Below are 22,527 nucleotides of genomic sequence, written 5' to 3' on the forward strand. Positions count from 1 at the left end.
ACCTACTTCAAGTAGGTGGTAAACTGCGAGTGTTTTGTGGCCACAAATGCAGTCGCAAAAAAATAGTACATTGCATTGAGACTCGCTATTAGGAAGGGACGCCCCTTCCTAATAGCGAGTTGCAAATGCTATTTTGAGAGTCAGTGACGCAAAATTACGTTTTTACATGCCTGGACCCTTTTTTGCCGTCACAAACGGGCCGCAAAGAATGGTCGTACATCTGGCCCTCTGCAGCCATAGTATTTAGCATGCTCAGCATTAGGCAACCCCACCGACTAAACACTTTAGGGCTGTCCCCTCGTTTTTTTAAACAAGTAATTACGGTACAGAGTAAAACTCTGGTCATCTTCGTTATGTTTACGTCTCCCAAATTGTTCATGGCAGTACACTAAATACTTCCTGTCATGTGGCAAAAATTGGCGGGATTTACCAAAATTAGCTGCAAACTCCAGTGTACTGTTAGAAGTCATAGCTATGCTGTGTTTTGCTGCTAATAAGCTTGTCTCAATATATGAGTTTTAAAAGCTTGGTGGAAACAAATTTGATTTTTGAGTGGACAGAGCTTTGTTGGTAGGACTTTCCAAAGCACTGGAGCTAGTGCTGAAAGCCTAGACTCCCACTCCCCGATATTAGAGTTTATTCTGCACAGGATATTGAATCTATGAGTATATGCCGGGTGGAGAGCTTTTCTCTTAATTATTGAACTGTTCAATTCAGATGGGGGGACCCTTCCCTGCATTTACCTTTTTTACTACAGTCAGTGCATTTTGCGGAGTATTCTGTTGAACAGAAAATGGTTGGAGACTGCTGCATGCAGTCCCTCCACTTTTGCTTCAGAATTGCACAGGGTTCTTTGTATTTCTGCATATGCAGATGAGAGATTTTCTGGTTGACAAATGTAATGTAACATAAATTGTGCATATAATCAAGACTTAAGACTACAGAATGCTGTAAGATGACCTACTGGAAAGTACCTGTAAAGAATAAGCTGTAAATAGGCATTTTGGAGAGTATTTGGGAGAGTGTAATCAACAAGTGGTCAAGGAAATTTAAAAGATTCCCTTTTTTTTCATTTTAGGCGATGTCACCAAAAGAACTGTCTAATGCTGGAGTCATTGGAATTGAAGAAATATGGTCTGATGGGATCCAGCCAGAAAGTGTGAATTATTTCAATGATTCATTTATGGATAAGGATCATGCACCGGTAGGGCCAGGATGCATGCTCTCTGAAGTCAACCGAGTAGCTCCAAAACCGCAACACTCCAGCAAGTTGTTTGTGGAACTTAAGGAGCTCTATGCCATTGAGATGAAAATTTGGGATGAAAATCTGAAAATTGAACAACTCCGTGAGCTTGAACAAACAGGGAAAGTGAAAGACAACAAATCTTTTCTTCACCAAACAAAGGACAGACTATCTTTTTTGGCGGAACTGCAGAGGGAGAGAATTGAGGTCGAAGAACTGGAACAGAGCTTAGCAAAGGAAGATTTATTAAAAAAGAGGAAACTGAGAAAAATGCCTGATGTGAACAAAATAAAAAGCCACCCTAAACTTCTAATGTCCAAATCTAGTGGCATAGCTTCTTCAAAACCTATTATTCCTTTAGTGGGCTGTCCGGATGCACCCTGGTCTTGCTCTAAAAACCTCAAGGGGCCCAAAGGTGGCCATGATCAAAGCTTGTCTGACTCTGTCAAGACTACAATACAACAGATCGTGAATAAACCAGTTAACCAAGAAGATAATCACATGGGCATTCTAACAAGCACTGCATGCAAACAAGAAAGCAGAATAGTAGAAGGTAGTGAGTACTATCCAAAAGATGATCCCAGCTCACTCAGTAGCATAGTAAAAGGTAACATAAGGCCACCACCATCACCTGTTGAAGACACAAACAAATATGCCACTGATAAACGTTGTGGTCCCATTGTAAAACCAAGAAGAGCAGTGGTTGGAAAACCTTGCACTCCTGTAAATAACAAGCAGGGATTCTCACTTTGCAATAACTTAACTCCTAAAGACCATGCAATTCATGAACCGTTGCACACTTGTGCAGCTCAAGGTAACCTCAAAAGAAATGAAGTAGGTCCTGAAGTCACAGGTAATGTTTCATCATTGTATCTTCTAAAAGAAGACACGTTTCCAGATACTGACTATGAACCTAAATTCAAAGGCACAAACACTAGTACTGCATGCAAGTACCAACCAGAAAACAATCATTGTAACTCCTTTGAAAAATCTGTTAGTAATGAAAATGGTGAAGTTGCTCATAGCTTACGGGATGGGTTAGATCTGAAATACCTGACCACAAGTACAGAGGGCACTTTGCCTCAAGTCATCGAGAAACAGGAGCCTTTGAAAGACACACCCAACACAATGTGTGACCTTGCTAATATAGCAGATAGTCATTCCAGCCAAAGCCTACCGCAGTCTTCTAAGGAAGGAGCTTGCTTGAACTTAAAGGAACGAGAAGTGAAAGATTCACACGAAGACCTGACTGATGGATTTTGTTTAAAAATGGCCCCAAAAACACCAGTTCCAGAAAGATCCCACTTGCAAGTATCCTCTTTGAAGGTGATTTATTTTTATTTTTTATAATTGTAAAAGTTTGCTTGCAGTCTAAATTAAACCCTACTCATGTAAAAAGAACACATTACCACGGATTTAGCACATACTCCTAAATTCTGTCGATTTTTTATTTATAGATTTACACCAGTATAGAATATTTGAGTGCAGGAAAAGATTAGTCTTAGTGCAGTCGTCAATAGGCACCAAGGGCCAGATGTATGTAGATAGCATTTTGCGATTCCGTAATTGCAAATCACATGGATTTGCAATTAGGAAATCGCAAAATGCAATGCATGAAGGTGTATAGTACACCTTTTGTGATTCCTATGGGGTCGCAAATGACCTACCTCATGAATATTAATGAGGTAGGACGCAATTTGCGACCCCCTAGGAATCGCAAAATCCACAGGGATGGTGGCCTGCTGAAATCAGCAGACCACCACACCATGTCCGTGATTGCTTTTCAATAAAGCAATCTTTTTTTTTGTAAAGCAGCCCATTTTCCTTAAAGGAAAATTAGATGCTTTACAAAATGAAAAATGAAAAGTTTTCTTTAAATTGTTTAAGAGCAGGCACTGGTCTGTGGGCCCACTGCCTGCTCTTAAAAATGGTTTTACAAACATTCAAAAAGGGGAAGGGGTCCCTTGGAGACCCCATCCCATTTGCGAATGGGTTACCACCTACTTGAAGTAGGTGATAAAGTGCGAATGTTTTGCGACCGCAATTGCGGTCACAAAACATTCATACATACCGATGCGATTCGGTATTAGGAAGGGACGCCCTAAACACACCCCTTCCTAATACCGAATCGCACACCCATTTTGCGATTCGGTAACAGGTTACTGAATTGCAAAATTACGTTTGCTGCATCGAAAAAAAAAATGTGAGTTCGCAGACAGCCAGATTCTGCGAATATACCTGTTTGCGAATGCAAAAAGCATTGATACATCTGGCCCCAAGTTTTTAAGGAATGGAATAACAGATGCTGTAGTTTAACTAGTACTTCACAGTGGAATATGAAATGAGTTGTGGTGTTACAACTACAGAAGCTCCATACCATCTTATGCACCAGCAGGTTTAGCAAAGGTCCTTTAACATGAAGTATTGGGAGATGGCCAAAATAAAAAACCGTAAGGAAACAATTTTGCTAATATATCACCAGGGAGTTTAAGTCTTAGGTCACTCCATTTACATAATAAATCCTGGTCAACATAATAACTGGATCCCCCATGCTGACAGACAGTTGTAATGACAAAAGTATAGACAAAAGTAAAGGGGCATCTATTGCTAACAGTTCAATATTTGCAGTTATTTCATCACAATATATTGTTACCCAACGGTGAATATAACAAGGATGCCGTAAAGAGCTAGTAGAAGTTCGATTAACCACAATAGAGGAGACATCAATTACAAAGTCTAGCTAGAATGCAGGTACAGCTTTCTGCTATACTTTTTCTAAATTCACTCTTCAGACCATTGGCAGGCATACCTTTCATGTCGAGAAGCTGAGGTGAGGTTAATTCTAGGTGACTCAAAAGTGGTGAGGGTGGGTGGACCCAGATACCAATACTCATCCACCTTCATCGCTCTTAAGACACCCAAAGGTCACAGTTTATGTTGTTTTCATGTTTATATTAAGATAAAGTCTTGCTGAATACTGTCATAGTGAAATATGATGAAATGATGGAAAGTAGCCGAGGTGTATCATATGTAGAATACTTTATTATTCAGAAGATAAGTATCAAGGGGAAACCCCACCAGAAGCAGCCCACTTGCTGCTCAGCCCGTCCTCAACTGATCCTCACACTCACACTCCGGCATTCCAACTCTCCATCCTAACCACGCACCAACATTCTACTCTGGCTGAGCAGCAAGATCTGCAATACTAGTCCACTACAGCACATTCCCCCTTTTAAACAGGAACAAAAGAATTCTGTAAGTACAGTAACAATATGAATCAACATAGGTGTAACATGGCTAACACAGAATGTGAAGGAAAAGAAACAAGCAATAATTCGTAAAAGAAAATACATTGATTAAGAGCAAAAGACATAGTATGCAATTCATAAGCATATAACAAAGACTGAGAGAGAAAAAAATATATATTAAGAAGGGTGAAAACTGCACCCTGTTGAACCATAAAATAAGTTCAACGTGACAAGGCAAGGTGTGGAAACATGTACCAGAACCAAAAGAATAAAACCACACACTGTCACATAATTACAGAAGCCGTAGAATCTACACACAATGGATAAATAAATCCAGTCAATTAAAGAAAAAAGTCGAGATACAGCAGGTGATATCTGCACGTACAAGTGAATATCACAAAGTGACCTATCCACGCAAAAGTGGATATCACTGTACACAAGAATAAATGTCAACCCCCTAACTAAACATGAAAAGGAAGCATTGTGAGCGATACACAATAATGCCAAAAATAGGTGGAAAATCCACAAACCAATGGAAGACCACTTAGACGAAGGTTATTACAATGTGTACCTAAATAAAACAAAATAATAATCATGCAGTTAAATTAAATACCGTACATTAATAATTTATGTGGCATTTCCAGTATAAGTGAAATGACACGGGCAATGAATGCGTACCATGAAAATTCTGTTACTGACTGAATTTAGAAGGCTATTTATACATAAACCTAAACTAATGAAAATTCCCATTAGGAAACTTGTGACAGATTAACTAGCTAAGAGAAGAAAATTACACGTTATGAACCAGTGTATACATTAATAATCACACTGCAGGCAAACAATCTATACTTACATTAGGCACAAAAGTGTATTGGGAGAAATCAGTGTAAAAAGGTGTGCGCATCACCCACACTGAAGCATAAAAACAAGTGAGATCAGCTCTAATACACAACTACCCCCGAAAATAACAGTCTAAGCTTAGTGCATTGATAATATCTAGATTGGCCAAATCAATAACATATAAAGCTCTCTTTAAATGCATTCTCCATAAGCAAAACACTCAATTAAAGTATTAGTTAAAGATAGTATAGAATACAGTGTATATAACGTATAACACATGACTTAAAATAAAGACTATAGTACCCTTCCTATTACATACTAATTCTCAAACACATTACAGTCCTAGATAAATACAAGCATAAATCTTCACTAGCATATTAAATGATTATTCTTAAACAGTTAAAAGTGACAATGTATGTGAAGAAAGAATGAAAAAACTTCAAAGCTTGGTGTTGCTGTAAGTGCAACATAGCAGAATGTATTTTTTTTTAAAAAGGAAGCTACAAATCTCGGTGTTGCTGTAAGCGCAACACAGGCAAATTCATTTTCTTGTTTTAAAAAACCCCCGTTACAATGACAACACAATACTTGCAGAATGACCCCCCTTTCTCTTTCTTTTTTTAAAAACTATGACACAGTAAAGGAAACAGGATAACCGCCGGTGAGCGAACCTTCTCACCCAAGATCTTTGTCAATGAAATAGTTCCATGTAAAGGGTTATGGAAGATCTGAGGACAAATCTTCTTCACAGGTACTTCTAGCGGCTCCCGCGATGTGTAGTAAATAGAGACACTCGAGATTTACAAAATGGCAGCACGTAATTCACAACAGAGTTGCAGAACGTCATTTAAGCACTGTAAGATGTGGCAGACAAACCCATGAAACATCATGAAACCAAGAAGATACGGAACTTCATTCAAGATGGCATCACGTCTTTTGACGCTTAGTCCGGGTGGCTCTCGGCAGGAGCGTGCTCTTGCAAACACGCACAACGTCATAGGAGCGGTGAAACTCCAGAGATGGATTACGCAGAGACTCTTGTGACGTCGCATGATTTACGCCAGTAACTGCTAAATATTCCCACAGCGCTGAGAATGAGCCCATCTTTTATATTGAAAGCAACCAAGTATGAATTGAAACAGTCTGACCTGTATTAGACGTTGTCACCAAGCTTGTAGTCTGAGGCTCCGCAATAACACCTCACCATGGACAGGTCACGAAAATGAAGAAAAAAATGACGAATAAACTTTTGTATAAAGCAAGGTGAAGTACTTGGGCAGCCTCACTAGATGGCGCTTGATGCTCACGCTGACAAACACAGTAATTCCCAATTGACATTTAGACGATCTCTTCTAATGCTTGTTGGAAAGCAGGACGCTGACAAAACGTGGAGATCGTTTTCATGCCTGCCCGTCCTCTTTGACAGTTGAACACTCCTTAGAGCATTGCATATCCTTATCTAATGGATTCTCTCTCATACCGATCTTGGTTTGATGAGAGAGCGACCGATAACCCAGGAACTGGCAGGGGCAGGTCCAGTATCTTTACAGATCTAAAGGCAGCAACCGGCAAACTGTAGGAGAGAAAGGTTGCATAAAAAGCCTCGAGTCCTGACACACTTCAGCGGGGGACAGATGTTGGTCACTGGTGGGGTCCTTGGTGTCAGGTTCTTAACTACGTAGGTTACTATTTCAAGAAAGATGCTTTACCTTAGTTAATTTCAGTTTTCTGTTTCCATCTGCTAAGACATCACAGACAGGTTCTTCCAGATCGTCGCCAGATGAAATATGATGAAATGATGGAAAGTAGCCGAGGTGTATCATTTGTAGAATGTTTTATTATTCGGAAGATAAGTATCAAGATGGAACCCCTCCAGGAGCAGCCCACTTGCTGCTCAGCCCGTCCTCAACTGATCCTCACACTCACACTCCGGCATTCCAACTCTCCATTCTAACCACGAACCAACATTCTACTCTGGCTGAGCAGCGAGACCTATAATACTAGTCTACTACACATAGGGTGCTGAAACTCACAAAGGATAATGCAGGACAAGGCTGATATATGTGCTATGCCTAATCGACATTTGAGAAAATCTCACAGAGCACTAAAATATAAATAAATAGTACGGCGGAAAGCATGCTCCTGTGGTTACCCCAGTCCTACATGCAATCCTCACTGTGACTACACTAATTGTTAGATTCATGTATTTTATTGTCCTGTGTTTTGCTGCCTTGTGATCGTCCATCTATCTTGCTCATAAAAACAACCAGATTACAAGGAGCATTTCAATTAAGCAACATTTCCCACAATCATCATTTTAACTTTTTGCTAATCGCCATCTAGTAGTCGTAAAACTCAAAACAAAGCCCGACCCAGTATGCCTCCTGTTAGAACTGGCTATTTCTGGTAGGCTAAGGCTGACGCCAAAGCCAGGCAGAAACCACCATTCTAGTCAGGGCAAGGGAGTCACACGCCAAGATAACCCCTGCTCACCCCCTTGGTAGCTTGGCACGAGCAGACAGGCTTATCCCGGAGGCAATGTGTAAAGCATTTGCGCACGCACACAACAGCAACAACATCCTAGGCACACCACAAAAGGAACTCCACACAAGGTTATGTAAAAATAACTTTTGTATTGTCAAAACACATCAGATAGAAGTCACACATGTACATTGTGCCAACTGGCACGGGCAATATTCACAAGGGATTATGTAAAGGACAGGGCCACATGGGCCACTGTCAGAATCAACACTTTTAGAAATAGCACTTCTAGAACTTAGAATATAGGATATAAAATCACTGTAGCACAAATTAGCAAGTATAGCACACCACCAGTAACTACTGGTAACAGGTAAGTACCACCTATGCAACCCTAACCACCTTAGAAGAATGTCACGCAGGGAACCAGGACCTCACCAGGACCACCTGTACTGGAAAGAACAACCACCTAAGAATAAAATACATTTAGGGGTATAAGCAAGAACACATTACACATGATGCATCACCACATTCAGCGGTGTAGGGAAGGAAAACACATGATGCATAAAAACGCATTCAGAGGTGTAAGGGAAGAAAACACATGATGCATAAAAACATTCAGAGGTGCCAGAACACAACTCAATAGCGCAGAAACACATGATGCCTAAAAACATTCAGAGGTGCAGGAAAAACCACACAATTGCGCAAAACTACATAAGCCACCACCTGTGGTAGTCCCTAGGCCAACTGGCCTTGCAAGGGCTCAAATGCCCGTAGTCCAAATGTCAGGCAGGCTGCGCAGGCAGCCCAGAACACAAGTCTAAAAGTGGCAACTGCCCACAAAGTGCTGGGCAGTTGAAAAACACTGATGATGCCAACGTTGGAGCCTCGTGGGCTTAAGAACACAAGCGGGCCAAAACACTTGTGACCCCCAGAGCCTCACTGGGCTCTAAACATCATGTGGGCGGTGAGTCCCTCTAGACTCTAAATATAAAATGCCCTCAAGAGCCTCTCTAGGCTTGAGCAAACAACCATGGGGGCTGTGAGCCTCTCTGGGCTCTAACGAAGAATGCCCCAGGCCGTGGGAGTCCCCCTCCTGGGGACCCGAAACACACTTATGCCCCCGGAGCCCTCTCAGGGCTCTACAAACAACTGTGGCGATTTCGAGCCTCTCGGGCTCTAAACAAGTACCTCGCAGGCAGGAGGGGGCGGGCACCGGCAATGTGCCCCAACGCCCCTCTAACTAAAATGGCCCCCGGAGCCTTCTCGTGGGCTCTTCTAAACAATGGAGCGGGGTGGAGCCTCTCGGGGCTTGAAAAGGAACAGGTCGGGCGTTGGTGGAGCCCCCCCTCTGGGGGCTCGAGAACAAGTGCAGCCCGACGTTGGAGCCTCCCACGGCTCTGCTGAAATGCCCGCGTGAGCCTCTCAGGGGCTCAAGACAGCGGCACCCTGCCACACGGAGCCTCCCCTAGCCCTCCTCACTTACCGGGCTACTCTGGTGGGGGCTCCTTGCGGGTTTTGCGCTGCTCCTCTCTTCTCCGGGCTGCAGGGGTGGGACTTACGGCCGTCTCTCCAGGGGCCGCGCTACGATTGGCCGGCAGCCCAACCACTTCCGTGTCGTCGCAGGCAGAGCGGCGGCCCGGCGGTAGACAAAGCAGCAAATGCCGGGTGGGCACCGGCTTTCCTTGTAAATTACTGGATCGAGGTGGGCACTCGTGTTTCCTCACGCAATCCTGGGCAAATGTCGGGTGGGCACCGGCCTCCAGCAAACAAAGCGCTCCCACGCGCTATGAAGGCAATTACAGCGTTCCCAGCTCTAGGATAGGAAAACAGTGCTCCCAAGCGCTAGCAGGACATAAAAAGCGCTCCCAGGCGCTTTAGGGGAGAAATGAAGCGCTACCAAGCGCTTAGGGGCCAAATCAGCACTCCCCAGAGCTATAAGTAAAACCAAGCGCTTCCAGCTACAACAGGTCCTGGGGGGCTGCAAAGAAAGGCAAAAAGGGGTCCCAGGACTAAGGCATAGTCCTCCATCAATCCGGGGGCTGGGCAGGGTCCAGGGAGGCAAGCCTTCCCCTGGGCCCAAGCAGCAGCACGCCCCTGCAGGATTCAAGTCAAAAACAAGAACACCTTGTAAGGGGACACAGCCCCTTTTTATACCATAAAATCCTTTGTCTAGCAGGGTCCAGGCAGTGTGAGAACCAGCTACAACTGGTTATAGGGAACTCCTTTCAGTGTGAGGTGCAGAGGCGACAGCCGCCCAGCAGGAGGTGGAGCCAGCATTGTGGCAGGCAGGCACAGCCCTATTCACTCCCAGGTGCTATCTCCTCCCACCACTCTAGTTGCAGATGCAGTCATTCAACCAAGGGCTGACTCAGACAACCTCCCGGGGCTCCCCAGCCCCTATCACCCTCAGAATAGACAGTCAATCCACAAGCAGGCCCAGGCACACTCCTGGAGCCAGACTCCAGCCAATCACGTGCCAGCAGACTCACTACACACGCACACCCATGTCTAGAAGTGGCACTTCCACACTAGACACATTCATGCCGCATACATCATTACGCAGCATTCGATCTCACGAGTTCGCACATACCAAACTCGACCCTGCACTCCCCACACATCAGGAACTACCATGGTCACACATATTCCCCATGTATTCCTATGGGAGGGCAGGTCACTCACCACACATACACAGAGAGCTCACGCACTTTACACTGTACCACAGTGAAAAAGTGCGCAAAGGCCTAAAATCACCAGGCTCCAGAAATATGCTAGGCAAAAGCAAAAAGTTTCGGGGTGAACCTGCCAAAAGGGCCAGGTCCAACATAACCCCCTTCCAGCCAAAACGCAGGGTAGACCAATCACTCCACTGATGGGCTTCCCTGCTTTGGGCAACAAAACACGGACACGGGCCCGCACGGCAGGGACACCCTCCGGTTTTGCGCCACTCTGAACCCACATGGATTTCTCTCAACAAGAGCTCTCTGGCACAACTAGGATACCCCACTGGTACTCTCTAGTCATCCACGGCCAGGACCAGGCCCTAGGCCATCCAAATGTCACAGGTCCTGACCACTTCACAGAGTGGGGGGCAGTAACCCATGGCACACAATAGCCAGTCTCCACTCTCCCTCTCAGTGTAGCGACAACTACCACTGATCCTTCAACCTAGGGACCACACCCTCAGGCTGACCAGAGGTCACGGGCAAGAATGCCCCACCCTACCTCTACTTCTGGGGTTCCGCACCCTCCCAGGGAAGCACCCACCAGAATACAACTCTGACACCAGATCAGGACCTCACTCCTTCAACTGGTCTACCACCTGGGATCTCGAAACTATTTCACTTTGGAGGTACAAAGCACACAGCACAGTCCCTCTTCAAGCAGGTGGGGGGACACAGCACACAGCAAAGTCCCCTTTCCTCTACCTCGGTGGAATCAACAAACTGCAGGTGAGCCCCAGATCACACAGCAAGGGCAGCCCCCTCAGTCTCTTCAGCTGATCTACTTTGGCAGAGATTCCTTCTTGACCTGGAAGATTCCTAATCTCCCAACCTAGGATCTAAACCCTCAGGTTGCACCTGGGTCAGAGGTAAGGACACCGTCCCTCTGCACCCCCTTCCAGAGTTCTGCACCCTCCCACCTTGCAGCGGTACCCCTGGAAGCAAAAACCGGTCAGGACACTGTTTACGGAGGCCCTTCCCTCCAGGTCAGGCTGAACCTGAACCTGGCCTCCCCCCTCCTCGGGGAACGACCTCCAGAGGCCCCACAAATGGTCAAGCACTCTAGACGGTCAAATGCCCAGCGAACCAGGACTTCTGCACCCTCCACTTAGGAGCGGTACTGCCCAACACCATGACCGCCGGAGTTCTGGTTACAGACACTCCCCGTCCTCTAGACACAGGAAGATCCTCCTCAAATGACCTGTAAGTACAGCCTTAGGGAACCCTCCAGGCCCTGCGACACGGTTTGTGGCCAACGTGGGACACACCGTCCCACACTCACTCCGCCTCCACTGAGAAAGGACGTGAGCCCCTACACCCCTACCATCCTACTGGGACCTAGCTGGGCTACACATGAACCTCTTCCCCTACACAGGATCATCAGATACACAAGCCACTACTTTTAGAATCACTTCCCAATGCCTCTGCAAGACATCTAGCACACCGCCAGACGTCCACCTTCTTGTCCAGTGCCTCTGCAGGACCTCCGGCACACCACCAGAGGTACACCTCCCGTGCAAGCTTCTTTAAAAAAAACTCACACCAACTCCTCCAGTTCAACACACCACTCATCCACACACTCCCCCTCCAGACTGGTGAGACAGTTCCTCACTGCCCCTGACTCTCTACCTGTACCCCTCTTACTGAGCACCAGGCACCATACTCTGGGAACTGGGAATGGGACTTCACGCACTGGTCACATTTTAGCTGCCACCACTGGATCCTACCATATCGGGGAATCCAGACACAAACACTACACTCAGGGGATAACCACCCTCCTGAGCAAGCCATTCCTCCTCCACACTCCCTCTCTTCCATCTACCCACACAGGGACAGGAACAGGGATTGGGCACTGGACCCAGCAAGGGATTCCTTATCTATGGGAACCTCCCCCTCTACTGGCGTCCCGCCCTGTCATTTTCTCTCATCTGCCACTAAACATAAAGCGCAGGAACACCATTTGAAAATGACACTCTTGAGGAAAAACAAAATCATAAACAATAATCCCAAACATGTGACTATCTAAAAAAAATGCAGAGTTTTGTAATGTAGCCAGCTGTCGCTGTGGTACTGCGCAAACACAAGTCCTAATCCTCACCGCTGTCCAACAATGTCAGAACTGGCTATTTCTGGTAGGCTAAGGCTGACGCCAAAGCCAGTCAGAAACCACCATTCTAGTCAGGGCAAGGGAGTCACACGCCAAGATAACCCCTGCTCACCCCCTTGGTAGCTTGGCACGAGCAGACAGGCTTATCCCAGAGGCACTGTGTAAAGCATTTGCGCACGCACACAAAAGCAACAACATCCTAGGCACACCACAAAAGGATCTCCACACAAGGTTATATAAAAATAACTTTTGTATTGTCAAAACACATCAGATAGAAGTCACACATGTACATTGTGCCAACGGGCAATATTCACAAGGGATTATGTACAGGACAGGGCCACATGGGCCACTGTCAGAATCAACACTTTTAGAAATAGCACTTCTAGCACTTAGAATATAGGATATAAAATCACTGTAGCACAAATTAGCAAGTATAGCACACAACCAGTAACTACTGGTGATAGGTAAGTACCACCTATGCAACCCTAACCACCTTAGGAGAATGTCACGCAGGGAACCAGGACCTCACTAGGACCATCTGTACTGAAAAGAACAACCACCTAAGAATAAAATACATTTAGGGGTATAAGCAAGAACACATTACACATGATGCATCACAACATTCAGCGGTGTAGGGAAGGAAAACACATGATGCATAAAAACACATTCAGAGGTGTAAGGGAAAAACATATGATGCATAAAAACATTCAGAGGTGTAAGAACAAGGAAGACACATGATGCCTAAAAACATTCAGAGGTGCCAGAACACAACTCAATAGCGCAGAAATACATGATGCCTAAAAACATTCAGAGGTGCAGGAAAAACCACACAATTGCGCAAAACTACATAAGCCACCCCCTGTGGCAGTCGCTAGGCCAACTGGCCTTGCAAGGGCTCAAATGCCCGTAGTCCAAATGTCAGGCAGGCTGCGCAGGCAGCCAAGAACACAAGCCTAAACGTGGCAACTGCCCACAAAGTGCTGGGCAGTTGAAAAACACTGATGATGCCAACGTTGGAGCCTCGTGGGCTCAAGAACACAAGGGGGCCAAAACACTTGTGACCCCCAGAGCCTCACTGGGCTCTAAACATCATGTGGGCGGTGAGTCCCTCTGGACTCTAAATATAAAATGCCCTCAAGAGCCTCTCTAGGCTTGAGCAAACAACCATGGGGGCTGTGAGCCTCTCTGGGCTCTAACGAAGAATGCCCCAGGCCGTGGGAGTCCCCCTCCTGGGGACCCGAAACACACTTATGCCCCCGGAGCCCTCTCAGGGCTCTACAAACAACTGTGGCGCTTTCGAGCCTCTCGGGGCGCTAAACAAATACCTCGCAGGCAGGAGGGGGCGGGCACCGGCAATGTGCCCCGATGCCCCCTCTAACTAAAATGGCCCCCGGAGCCTTCTCGTGGGCTCTTCTAAACAATGGAGCGGGGTGGAGCCTCTCGGGGCCGGCCGTCGGTGGAGCCCCCCCTCTGGGGGCTCGAGAACAAGTGCAGCCCGACGTTGGAGCCTCCCACGGCTCTGCTGAAATGCCCGCGTGAGCCTCTCAGGGGCTCAAGACAGCGACACCCTGCCACACGGAGCCTCCCCTAGCCCTCCTCACTTACTGGGCTACTCTGGCGGAGGCTCATTGCGGGTTTCGCGCTGCTCCTCTCTTCTCCGGGCTGCGGGGGCGGGACTTCCGTCTGCCTCTCCCGGGGCCGCGCTACGATTGGCCAGCAGCCCAACCACTTCCGGGTCGTCGCAGGCAGAGCGGCGGCCCGACGGTGGACAAAGCAGCAAATGCCGGGTGGGCACCGGCTTTCCTTGTAAATTACTAGATCGAGGTGGGCACTCGTGTTTCCTCACGCAATCCTGGGCAAATGTCGGGTGGGCACCGGCCTCCAGCAAACAAAGCGCTCCCACGCGCTATAAAGGCAATTACAGCGTTCCCAGCGCTAGGATAGGAAAACAGCGCTCCCAAGCGCTAGAAGGACAGAAAAAACGCTCCCAGGCGCTTTAGGGGAGAAATGAAGCGCTACCAAGCACTTAGGGGCCAAATCAGCACTCCCCAGCGCTATAAGTAAAACCAAGTGCTTCCAGCTACAACAGGTCCTGGGGGGCTGCAAACAAAGGCAAAAAGGTGTCCCAGGACTAAGGCAGAGTCCTCCATCAATCCAGGGGCTGGGCAGGGCCCAGGGAGGCAAGCCTTCCCCTGGGCCCAAGCAGCAGCACGCCCCTGCAGGATTCATGTCAAAAACAAGAACACTTTGTAAGGGGACACAGCCCCTTTTTATACCATAAAATCCTTTGTCTAGCAGGGTCCAGGCCGTGTGAGAACCAGCTACAACTGGTTATAGGGAACTCCTTTCAGTGTGGGGGGCAGAGGCGACAGCCGCCCAGCAGGAGGTGGAGCCAGCATTGTGGCAGGCAGGCACAGCCCTATTTACTCCCAGGTGCTATCTCCTCCCACCACTCTAGTTGCAGATGCAGTCATTCAACCAAGGGCTGACTCAGACAATCTCCTGGGGCTCCCCAGCCCCTGTCACCCTCAAACCAGACAGCCAATTCACAAGCAGGCCCAGGCACACTCCTGGAGCCAGGCTCCAGCCAATCACGTGCCAGCAGACTCACTACACACGCACACCCATGTCTAGAAGTGGCACTTCCACACTAGACACATTCATGCCGCATACATCATTATGCAGCATTCGATCTCACGAGTTCGCACATACCAAACTCGACCCTGCACTCCCAACACATCAGGAACTACCATGGTCACACATATTCCCCATGCATTCCTATGGGAGGGCAGGTCACTCACCACACATACACAGAGAGCTCACGCACTTTACACTGTACCACAGTGAAAAAGTGCGCAAAGGCCTAAAATCACCAACACCAGGTTCCAGAAACAGGCTAGGCAAAAGCAAAAAGTTTCGGGGTGAACCTGCCAAAAGGGCCAGGTCCAACACCTCCCATTACATAGGTCTATATATTACTAAAACACGTGGGACTCTTATGTGGTGACCGTTGTGAGCGTATTAACAGTATCCTCAATGCATTCAATTATTTAATCAACGTAATGAATGCTGGAGATGGGCCTTCTTTCCAGGAAGTTAGTTATTTGTATTTTTTTTTTATCATCAAGTTGATGCATAACCACAACATTAGTTTTAAATGGTGACAACAGTGCAGGTGGTGCATTGCGTGAACAAGGTTCCAAAAGTGGCTATGTACAAAGTAAAACAACAACTCATATTATAGAATCCCTGCTCTCACTAAACAATCTGTCAGATCCTGTTACAAATCACAGTTCTTCCCTAAATATAATCAAAATGTGAACTAACTTTCTTACTATGAAACCACATATAAGAGAAAACAGTACGAGACCCATTAATTCATTGGAATCTTTGCTCAGTGAATGGCCGTGTGTTCAGCCCCTATAGTATACTTACCACCTATTGAACTTGCTGTGTATCCCGGAAATACATATATAAGTTGTTAGAAATTGGGTTTCTGGTTGGCTAGGGTAGGCACCTACGCCAGGCAAAACCCACCACTCTAGTCACTCTAGTCAGGGCAAATAAGCTACACACCAAAGATAACCGTACTCACCCCCTTGGTAGCTGGGCAAGAGCAGTCAGGCTTATCCCAGAGGCAATGTGTAACATGTTTGTGCAACACACTCACGCAGCAACACAATAAAAAACCACCAAAGGAGACTCCACACACTTATATAAAAATACAGAGAATATTATGCATGAACCATAGACAAAGACGACTTAAACCAGTGGTTACTTTGCAAACTGGGCAATTGTCAAAATCCTCACAATGCATGCAATAAAAGTATGACTGTTATGTTGCAAAACATCATGAAAGAAAACATTGTGATGCATAATATGCGGCCCCTGAAATAGTACTCGTTGTCCTGGTAGTGCAAGTGTAAAACGACATATATCATCACACCATTGCATAAAATGCAAAACATAAAGAACTACCAAAGCATCAACAGGTACACATCGTACCATACATAACACCACTGTGCTTTGGCAAGACGTATGTGTAATGTTGTTGCTAAGGGTTGTGCACACGCCATAAATCAGTCAGTCTCATCGCTTCTAGAAAGGGCCGTAAAGGTCCTGGCTCATACTGTGGGGCAGCCTTGCTCTATCAGTCCCAGGCTCAATTACAGCATTTATGTCACCTCTCGGTATAAGAATCCCAGGTGGCAGCTCTAAGATAAGGGCACTAATGTCCAGAAGGGTCATTGCATGGAGTTTGGGTGGTATGTATAAGGAGCAGATGTTGAGTGTAACACCCTCCCAGTGTCCTGACAGGGCCACAAATGGACAGAAGGTGTCAAGCCATGTGCGGTGAAGGATAAACAGGACTGGTTTCTTGATTAGAAGGCCTGCTCCTCTTGAGTCTGCTGTGTAGCTTGCATGTGCCAGCAGAGTATACTAAACCTGCCTACGGTCTTATAGCGGTTACACAGATATGTGCTTCCTGCATCAACAATAGCTCTGGGGCATGCCGACGCAGGCACTGGAGAACTATTGTGCACTTAATTTTGCTACCCTAACCATTCACGTTCCATGTCCATATGTTGAGATCTCGCTGTTTGTGTGCTTCCATGAGTGTAATTGTATACACTCATGGAAGGTATAGGTTTCAGTACCCTCGGGAGATCCAGTGCCTGAGTTTTACCCCTCTGCAGCCAGAAAGTTAGTTCTGCCTCTCCCAGCACCCCTTTATATGAGCAACCATTAGAACAAATCAACATATTGCAAGTTGAAAACCGTTGACCCAAACCTACAAACTCCTAGGGATTCATGTACAACTCTCGGAGTGCTGTTAGGAGCTGTATGCAGGTGCACCTTCACTGCACTCAATTGATTTTATTAACCTTTAGAAGACATCCTGGCTCCAAACTTGGAAGTGATGATCTAAAACATATTGCTAATGTGGGCACACCGCCCTTGTATGATTTATTCATAGAGTACATTCATAAAGATGACAAGGATGCCAAGGTTTGACAGCCTCCGCCTGCAGAAAGTGGAGTTATGTTTGCTTTTGTTTAGCTCCCACCAAGCAAAAGCAAACAGCTACCTCCCGAGGGTTGGCACTCTGGGACAGAGCAGGAGCCGGCCCTGGGGAGTGGCAGTCCCCAGGGCCACCCATGGCTCCATGAGGGGAGCTGCGCTGTCCCCCCCCCCCTTTATAGTATTTAGCCCCATGGAGGTCGCAGTCTCTGGGGCTGCTAGTGAGGCCGTATGGTGCCCCCCGCATTCACACTAAATGTTTTGGCCTGGGGAGGTGGTGGTCCCTGTGGCTGTGGGGTGGGCTGCAGGCCCTCGCATTCATTATATATGTTTAGCCCCGGGAGGTGGCGATCCCTAGGGTGTCAACAGGCCCACCCGTGTATACATTTTTAAGGGCCCCGGGGAGGTGGCGGTCACCGGGGTTGTTGGGGGTCAGCGCGCCCTCTGCATTTATTTATAGACATTTGCCCCTGGGAGGTGGCGGCATGGGGGGGTGCTGTGTTGGCACCACCCACATACATCGAAAGCAGTACCCAGGGAAGGTGGGAGCCCCATGGCTTTTATAAGCCCTAGAAGAGGTGCCCTATGCACCCCCTCCTATTTTTATGGTATGCACCCAGGCGGGTTGCTTAAAGGTAAGTCTTTGGGTTTTTTTCTGCAAATATCGTGATTTTGCAGCAATGTTTTCAAGAAAAAACGCTTTTTTGGCCTGGCAGAGCCCCAGGGAGTCTCCAAGACTTGGGAGTCAGAGTATTCCTACCCTGCCCAATTTTCTTTTTTTAAATGTTTTTTGTGAGTCCCAAGATTGCTGCTAACACTTCCTGGTTCAAGTGTGGGCAGCCAATGAGAGCTCTGCATTTCCCTGCACAACCTCGTTATTGTTCGCGGAGTCGTCGTGGCCACAGATATCTATATTTTTTCCCTTAAATTTCTGAACAACTGCTGAACGCATTTACACCACCATTTATAACAAAAAGCAAAATCTGCGGACCAAAAGCTAGCTTTCTGTCAAATTTGGTGTAATTCCATTCAGCGGGTTGGGCTGTAGTCGTGTTCAAAGTTCCTATGCGAATTAACTTGGGAAATACACTTTTTTTGACCTCCCCTTTTTCCTCAGCCCCCGCTTGGCGGATCACCTCGAAACTTTCCTTGTTGAACAAGATTCTTTTTTTTAGAAAATGTCATGAAGAATTGTCGACTAGCGCCAAAGATATAGGCAAGTCAAAAAATGCTTTCTTTGGAAACATAGTCCTGACTATAACTACCTACTATTTGTTTACACGCATTCAGTCATTGAAATTGCCATCAAAATAACTTTTTTTAAACTTTTCATGTTACAAGCTTGTACACCTTCATTTGTCATTTTGGAGGAGTAGAAACAATTGAATGAGCATTAATTGGACTAAATCCTACATCTGCCAAATCAACTGTTTTCCATAGCGGAGGTGGATATCTCCCCCTCCCCTGCAGAGACATCCAATATAAGTAGAAATATAAAATACCTGTCCTACAGTTACAGGTAGTAACTTGATGGTCGTAATTTAAGTTGGAAGCGTCTCCATCCTCTTGTATAAGTAAGTGGAGACTTTTAAATTCTACTACTAGGCAGATATTTCCACACAGCAAAGGTTAATAACATCCAGGCAAAGATTCCTGTCCAGGCGTAGGATTAAATCTGTGTGTGTAGAGATCTCTGCACAGATTTTCATATGTGAATAGGCCCCATATGTGGAAAAATTATAGTAGAAGACTGTACAATGTTCACAGAAAATGCTAACTGAAATGTAATCATGTAAAGGGAAAATACATTAGTAAGATGGTGCTAAGAAATGACCACGTGCGTGGATTATGCTCAATAATGTTTGGAGAGATAAATACATAGTCATGTTGTGCAAGAATGACAGCACTATTAATAGAAACAAAATTATAAAGACTATATTTTTAATGAAAATTATTAATACTACTAATGGAGCAGATTTGCATAATACACATGATCATGTAGACGGGCGATGGCCAGGAATGATGACTTAACTAACAATTACATCCAGGTGAAATTGTGTAACAGAGCACGGACAGCTAGAGCAACAAGTTCTGATTACACCAACTGCTTTGTATCATCAGTGGAGAATGATAGAGACTTTAAGTATCTAGGACATAATTGTCTTGCAATATAAGATATTTAATGCAGTCAGTTATGTGTCGTAATGTGACACAATGAATAACACTATTCAATTATTTATATTCGTTTGCGTACAGATGCATTTGAATTGTGGAGTACATACATAATACATTATAAATAGCAATTGATATTTTCTACAGAAAATCTGTACGCTTCAGAATGCAAAGAAATGGTTTGAGAGACATTATACTCAACATATTTGAGTATTCTGCAATATTCTATAGAATAAATATTTTTATGGAGTAGCTGAGTAGATTATTAGTAAAACAATAATGAATGATGATGCAAATTAACGTATAATTATTAGGTTAATTATATGATTTAGAATAAATTGTTAAAAATTATGTTTAAATTCTCGTTCAGCCCTCAGGTAACAAGGATTCTCTTGTCTCTGTATATAGGACATACAAGTCCTCTATTTAGTAATGTGAAGTGTGGTGTGAGTGGTGCACAATGCAAAACAAATCACAAATACATATTAATGGTAGTGTAAATGAATCTATTTAAGACACAGTCAGTTCCTTAGTTCTTTCACTGTTCTTATTTTTCAGCAAATTCTACTTGTATTACACGTATGTGTTTTGTCATTGTTTATTTTGAGGGTAAATCCTTTTGTTCAGTAGTTAAATGCCCCTCCTCCCCTCTTCTAGGCACACTCTTTACCTTCGGTCTGCTAGGCAGCTGCCAACGGTGTTTTAAAGACATATTGGCTCTGTCTTTATGATGTCTTTTGAACCCCAGGACAGGTCACGCGCCAAATTACATGCTAAGAAAAATCATTACATGTTCACAAAACATTGTCCTTTTCAACTGGTTAACTTTAAAAGCACAAATACTTTACACTCTCAATCAGTTTGCCTTACTCCTTTCAAGGCACATAAAGTCTACCTGGATTGTGGACTACCTCAGGGGTCCTCTCTCTCACCTAATCTCTTTAATATATTCATTCATGCCCTTAGCCATGCTCATAAAAATTTGAATTGCACAATTTAAAACTATGCTGATTATATGCAACTATTGTTCAAGATAGATGACTCTCTGACGTCAAAGGTAACCTTTCAAAATAACGAGCTTTTTATCTGGGATTGGATTAATGGTAACATCTTACACTTAACGCGGATAAACGTAGATTAGCATTACAAAGAGCAAGATCAACTACTGGAACACCTCTTTTTGGCCTTCCAAGATGGGAGACCCTCCGTCCCTTAAGACACCGTAAAAAGCCTTGGTGTCTTAATTGACAGTGAGTTGTCAATGAGTCCCCAAATTGGTGCAGTGATTTCATACTGCTTTTTACAGCTCCGTAGGATAAGGAAAGTCTCGAAGTTCCTCACCCGAGATCCTCTCGTCCAAGTTGTAATTGCTTTGGTTATAGCATGGCCAGATTACTCCAATTCCTCTATGTTGGACTTTCTAAATCTCCAAATAGTTCAGAATCAGGCAGCCCGCTTAATCTTTCTGAAGCTTAATCACTGCCATATTACCCTCTTATTGAGGGATCCCCACTGGCTTCCTGTGAAACAAAATATTGTCTTCAAAATAGGGTGCATCATTTTCAAAACTCTTGAAAGTAAACGCCCCCCTTCATTTACACCTCAGGGGGCTTATTTACACCCTTGCGCCGCCAATACACCACTTTTTTCCATTATAAAAGTGGCGCACTGGCGGCGCAAGGGGCTTGTAAATAAGCCCCCAAGAGTTGCAATTTACCCACCACAGGACACTAAGAGCCCCATTAGGTTGGCGGGCGGATTGCCAGCCATATTACAATGTGCGTGTAGGGATGCCTTTCCATGGCGGCATTGCAGCCACTGAAAGGCATCCCTACACACACATCTCTACACTGCTAGGGGGGCCCATTGCGGGCCCCCAAGGACTCCGGGGGGGGGGGGGTTGGTACCATAGGTACCCCCCTGCAGTTCCATGCACAACATGGCAGGCACCGCATGGAAGTGCACAACATGCCTCCCTGACATTGTGGCGGGCGGTGCTGAGTGCACCGCCCGCCACAATGTTAGGGATGCAGGATGCGCCCGCCATTGTGGTGGGCGCATCCTAATGGCAGGCACGGGACCCCCACCATTATGGCGGGCAGTCTTTCTGTCCGACGGCATGGCTGGCGGACAAAGTCTGCCCGCCATCCTAATATGCCCCTATGTTCCTCCTCTAAGAATCTCTTATCGATTCCTGGTTTTGAAAAGAAGAGAATGGGTGACTCCAGATTTTCTGTTCTTGTTCCTGGCATCTGGAATTCTTTCCCTTTTGAGATCAGAACAGTCCTAATTTACAATAAATTCAGACAACTTCTTAAAACCTGGCTCTTCCAGCGAGTATATAATTAGAGCTCTCAGCTGTCAATTTAGGTCAGTCGTCTTCCGTTTCAGCACCATGAAACCGATTGGTGTACATGCTCTAAATAAAGTTCTGTAACAATTCACATACTGAAGTCAAATTCCTGTATCTCATAGAATTCCAATATAGGACAAATGTATTTATGGTTATGGAAGGTCCCACCAGATAACTTTTTTAAAGCAAATTTTATTACATTTAAATAACAATGAACTGTGCAATTTGAGCTAATAATTGAGTGCCATCAAAGGTCATACAATCGGTGTTCATGTGCATCTGGTTACTGTATTTGTCAGATGTAATTAGCCGTACAGCACTTTGAGTGGTGGTCATCTCGC

General features: G+C 45.5%; 1 protein-coding gene and 1 long non-coding RNA gene across 8 annotated transcripts in view; one reads left to right on the top strand and one right to left on the bottom strand.

Annotated features, from left to right (window-relative positions):
• The window catches only part of LOC144762888 (uncharacterized), a 438,864-nt gene that overhangs the window by 267,043 nt on the left and 149,294 nt on the right, over positions 1-22,527 (bottom strand). The window lies entirely within an intron of this gene.
• Positions 1-22,527, top strand: part of LOC144762887 (uncharacterized) — a 258,891-nt gene that overhangs the window by 126,859 nt on the left and 109,505 nt on the right. For all 7 annotated transcript variants that reach the window (XR_013596158.1, XM_078648184.1, XM_078648182.1 and 4 more), the window contains one exon: positions 1,079-2,569. Coding sequence is in view for 6 of the 7 variants with exons in the window: in XM_078648184.1 (XP_078504310.1) it covers positions 1,079-2,569 (1,491 nt within the window). In the remaining variant the exon portion in view is untranslated. The remainder of the gene's footprint in view (positions 1-1,078; positions 2,570-22,527) is intronic.

The sequence above is a fragment of the Lissotriton helveticus genome, chromosome 6 (assembly GCF_964261635.1).
Source record: "Lissotriton helveticus chromosome 6, aLisHel1.1, whole genome shotgun sequence".
NCBI classification, from domain to species: Eukaryota; Metazoa; Chordata; class Amphibia; order Caudata; family Salamandridae; genus Lissotriton; species Lissotriton helveticus.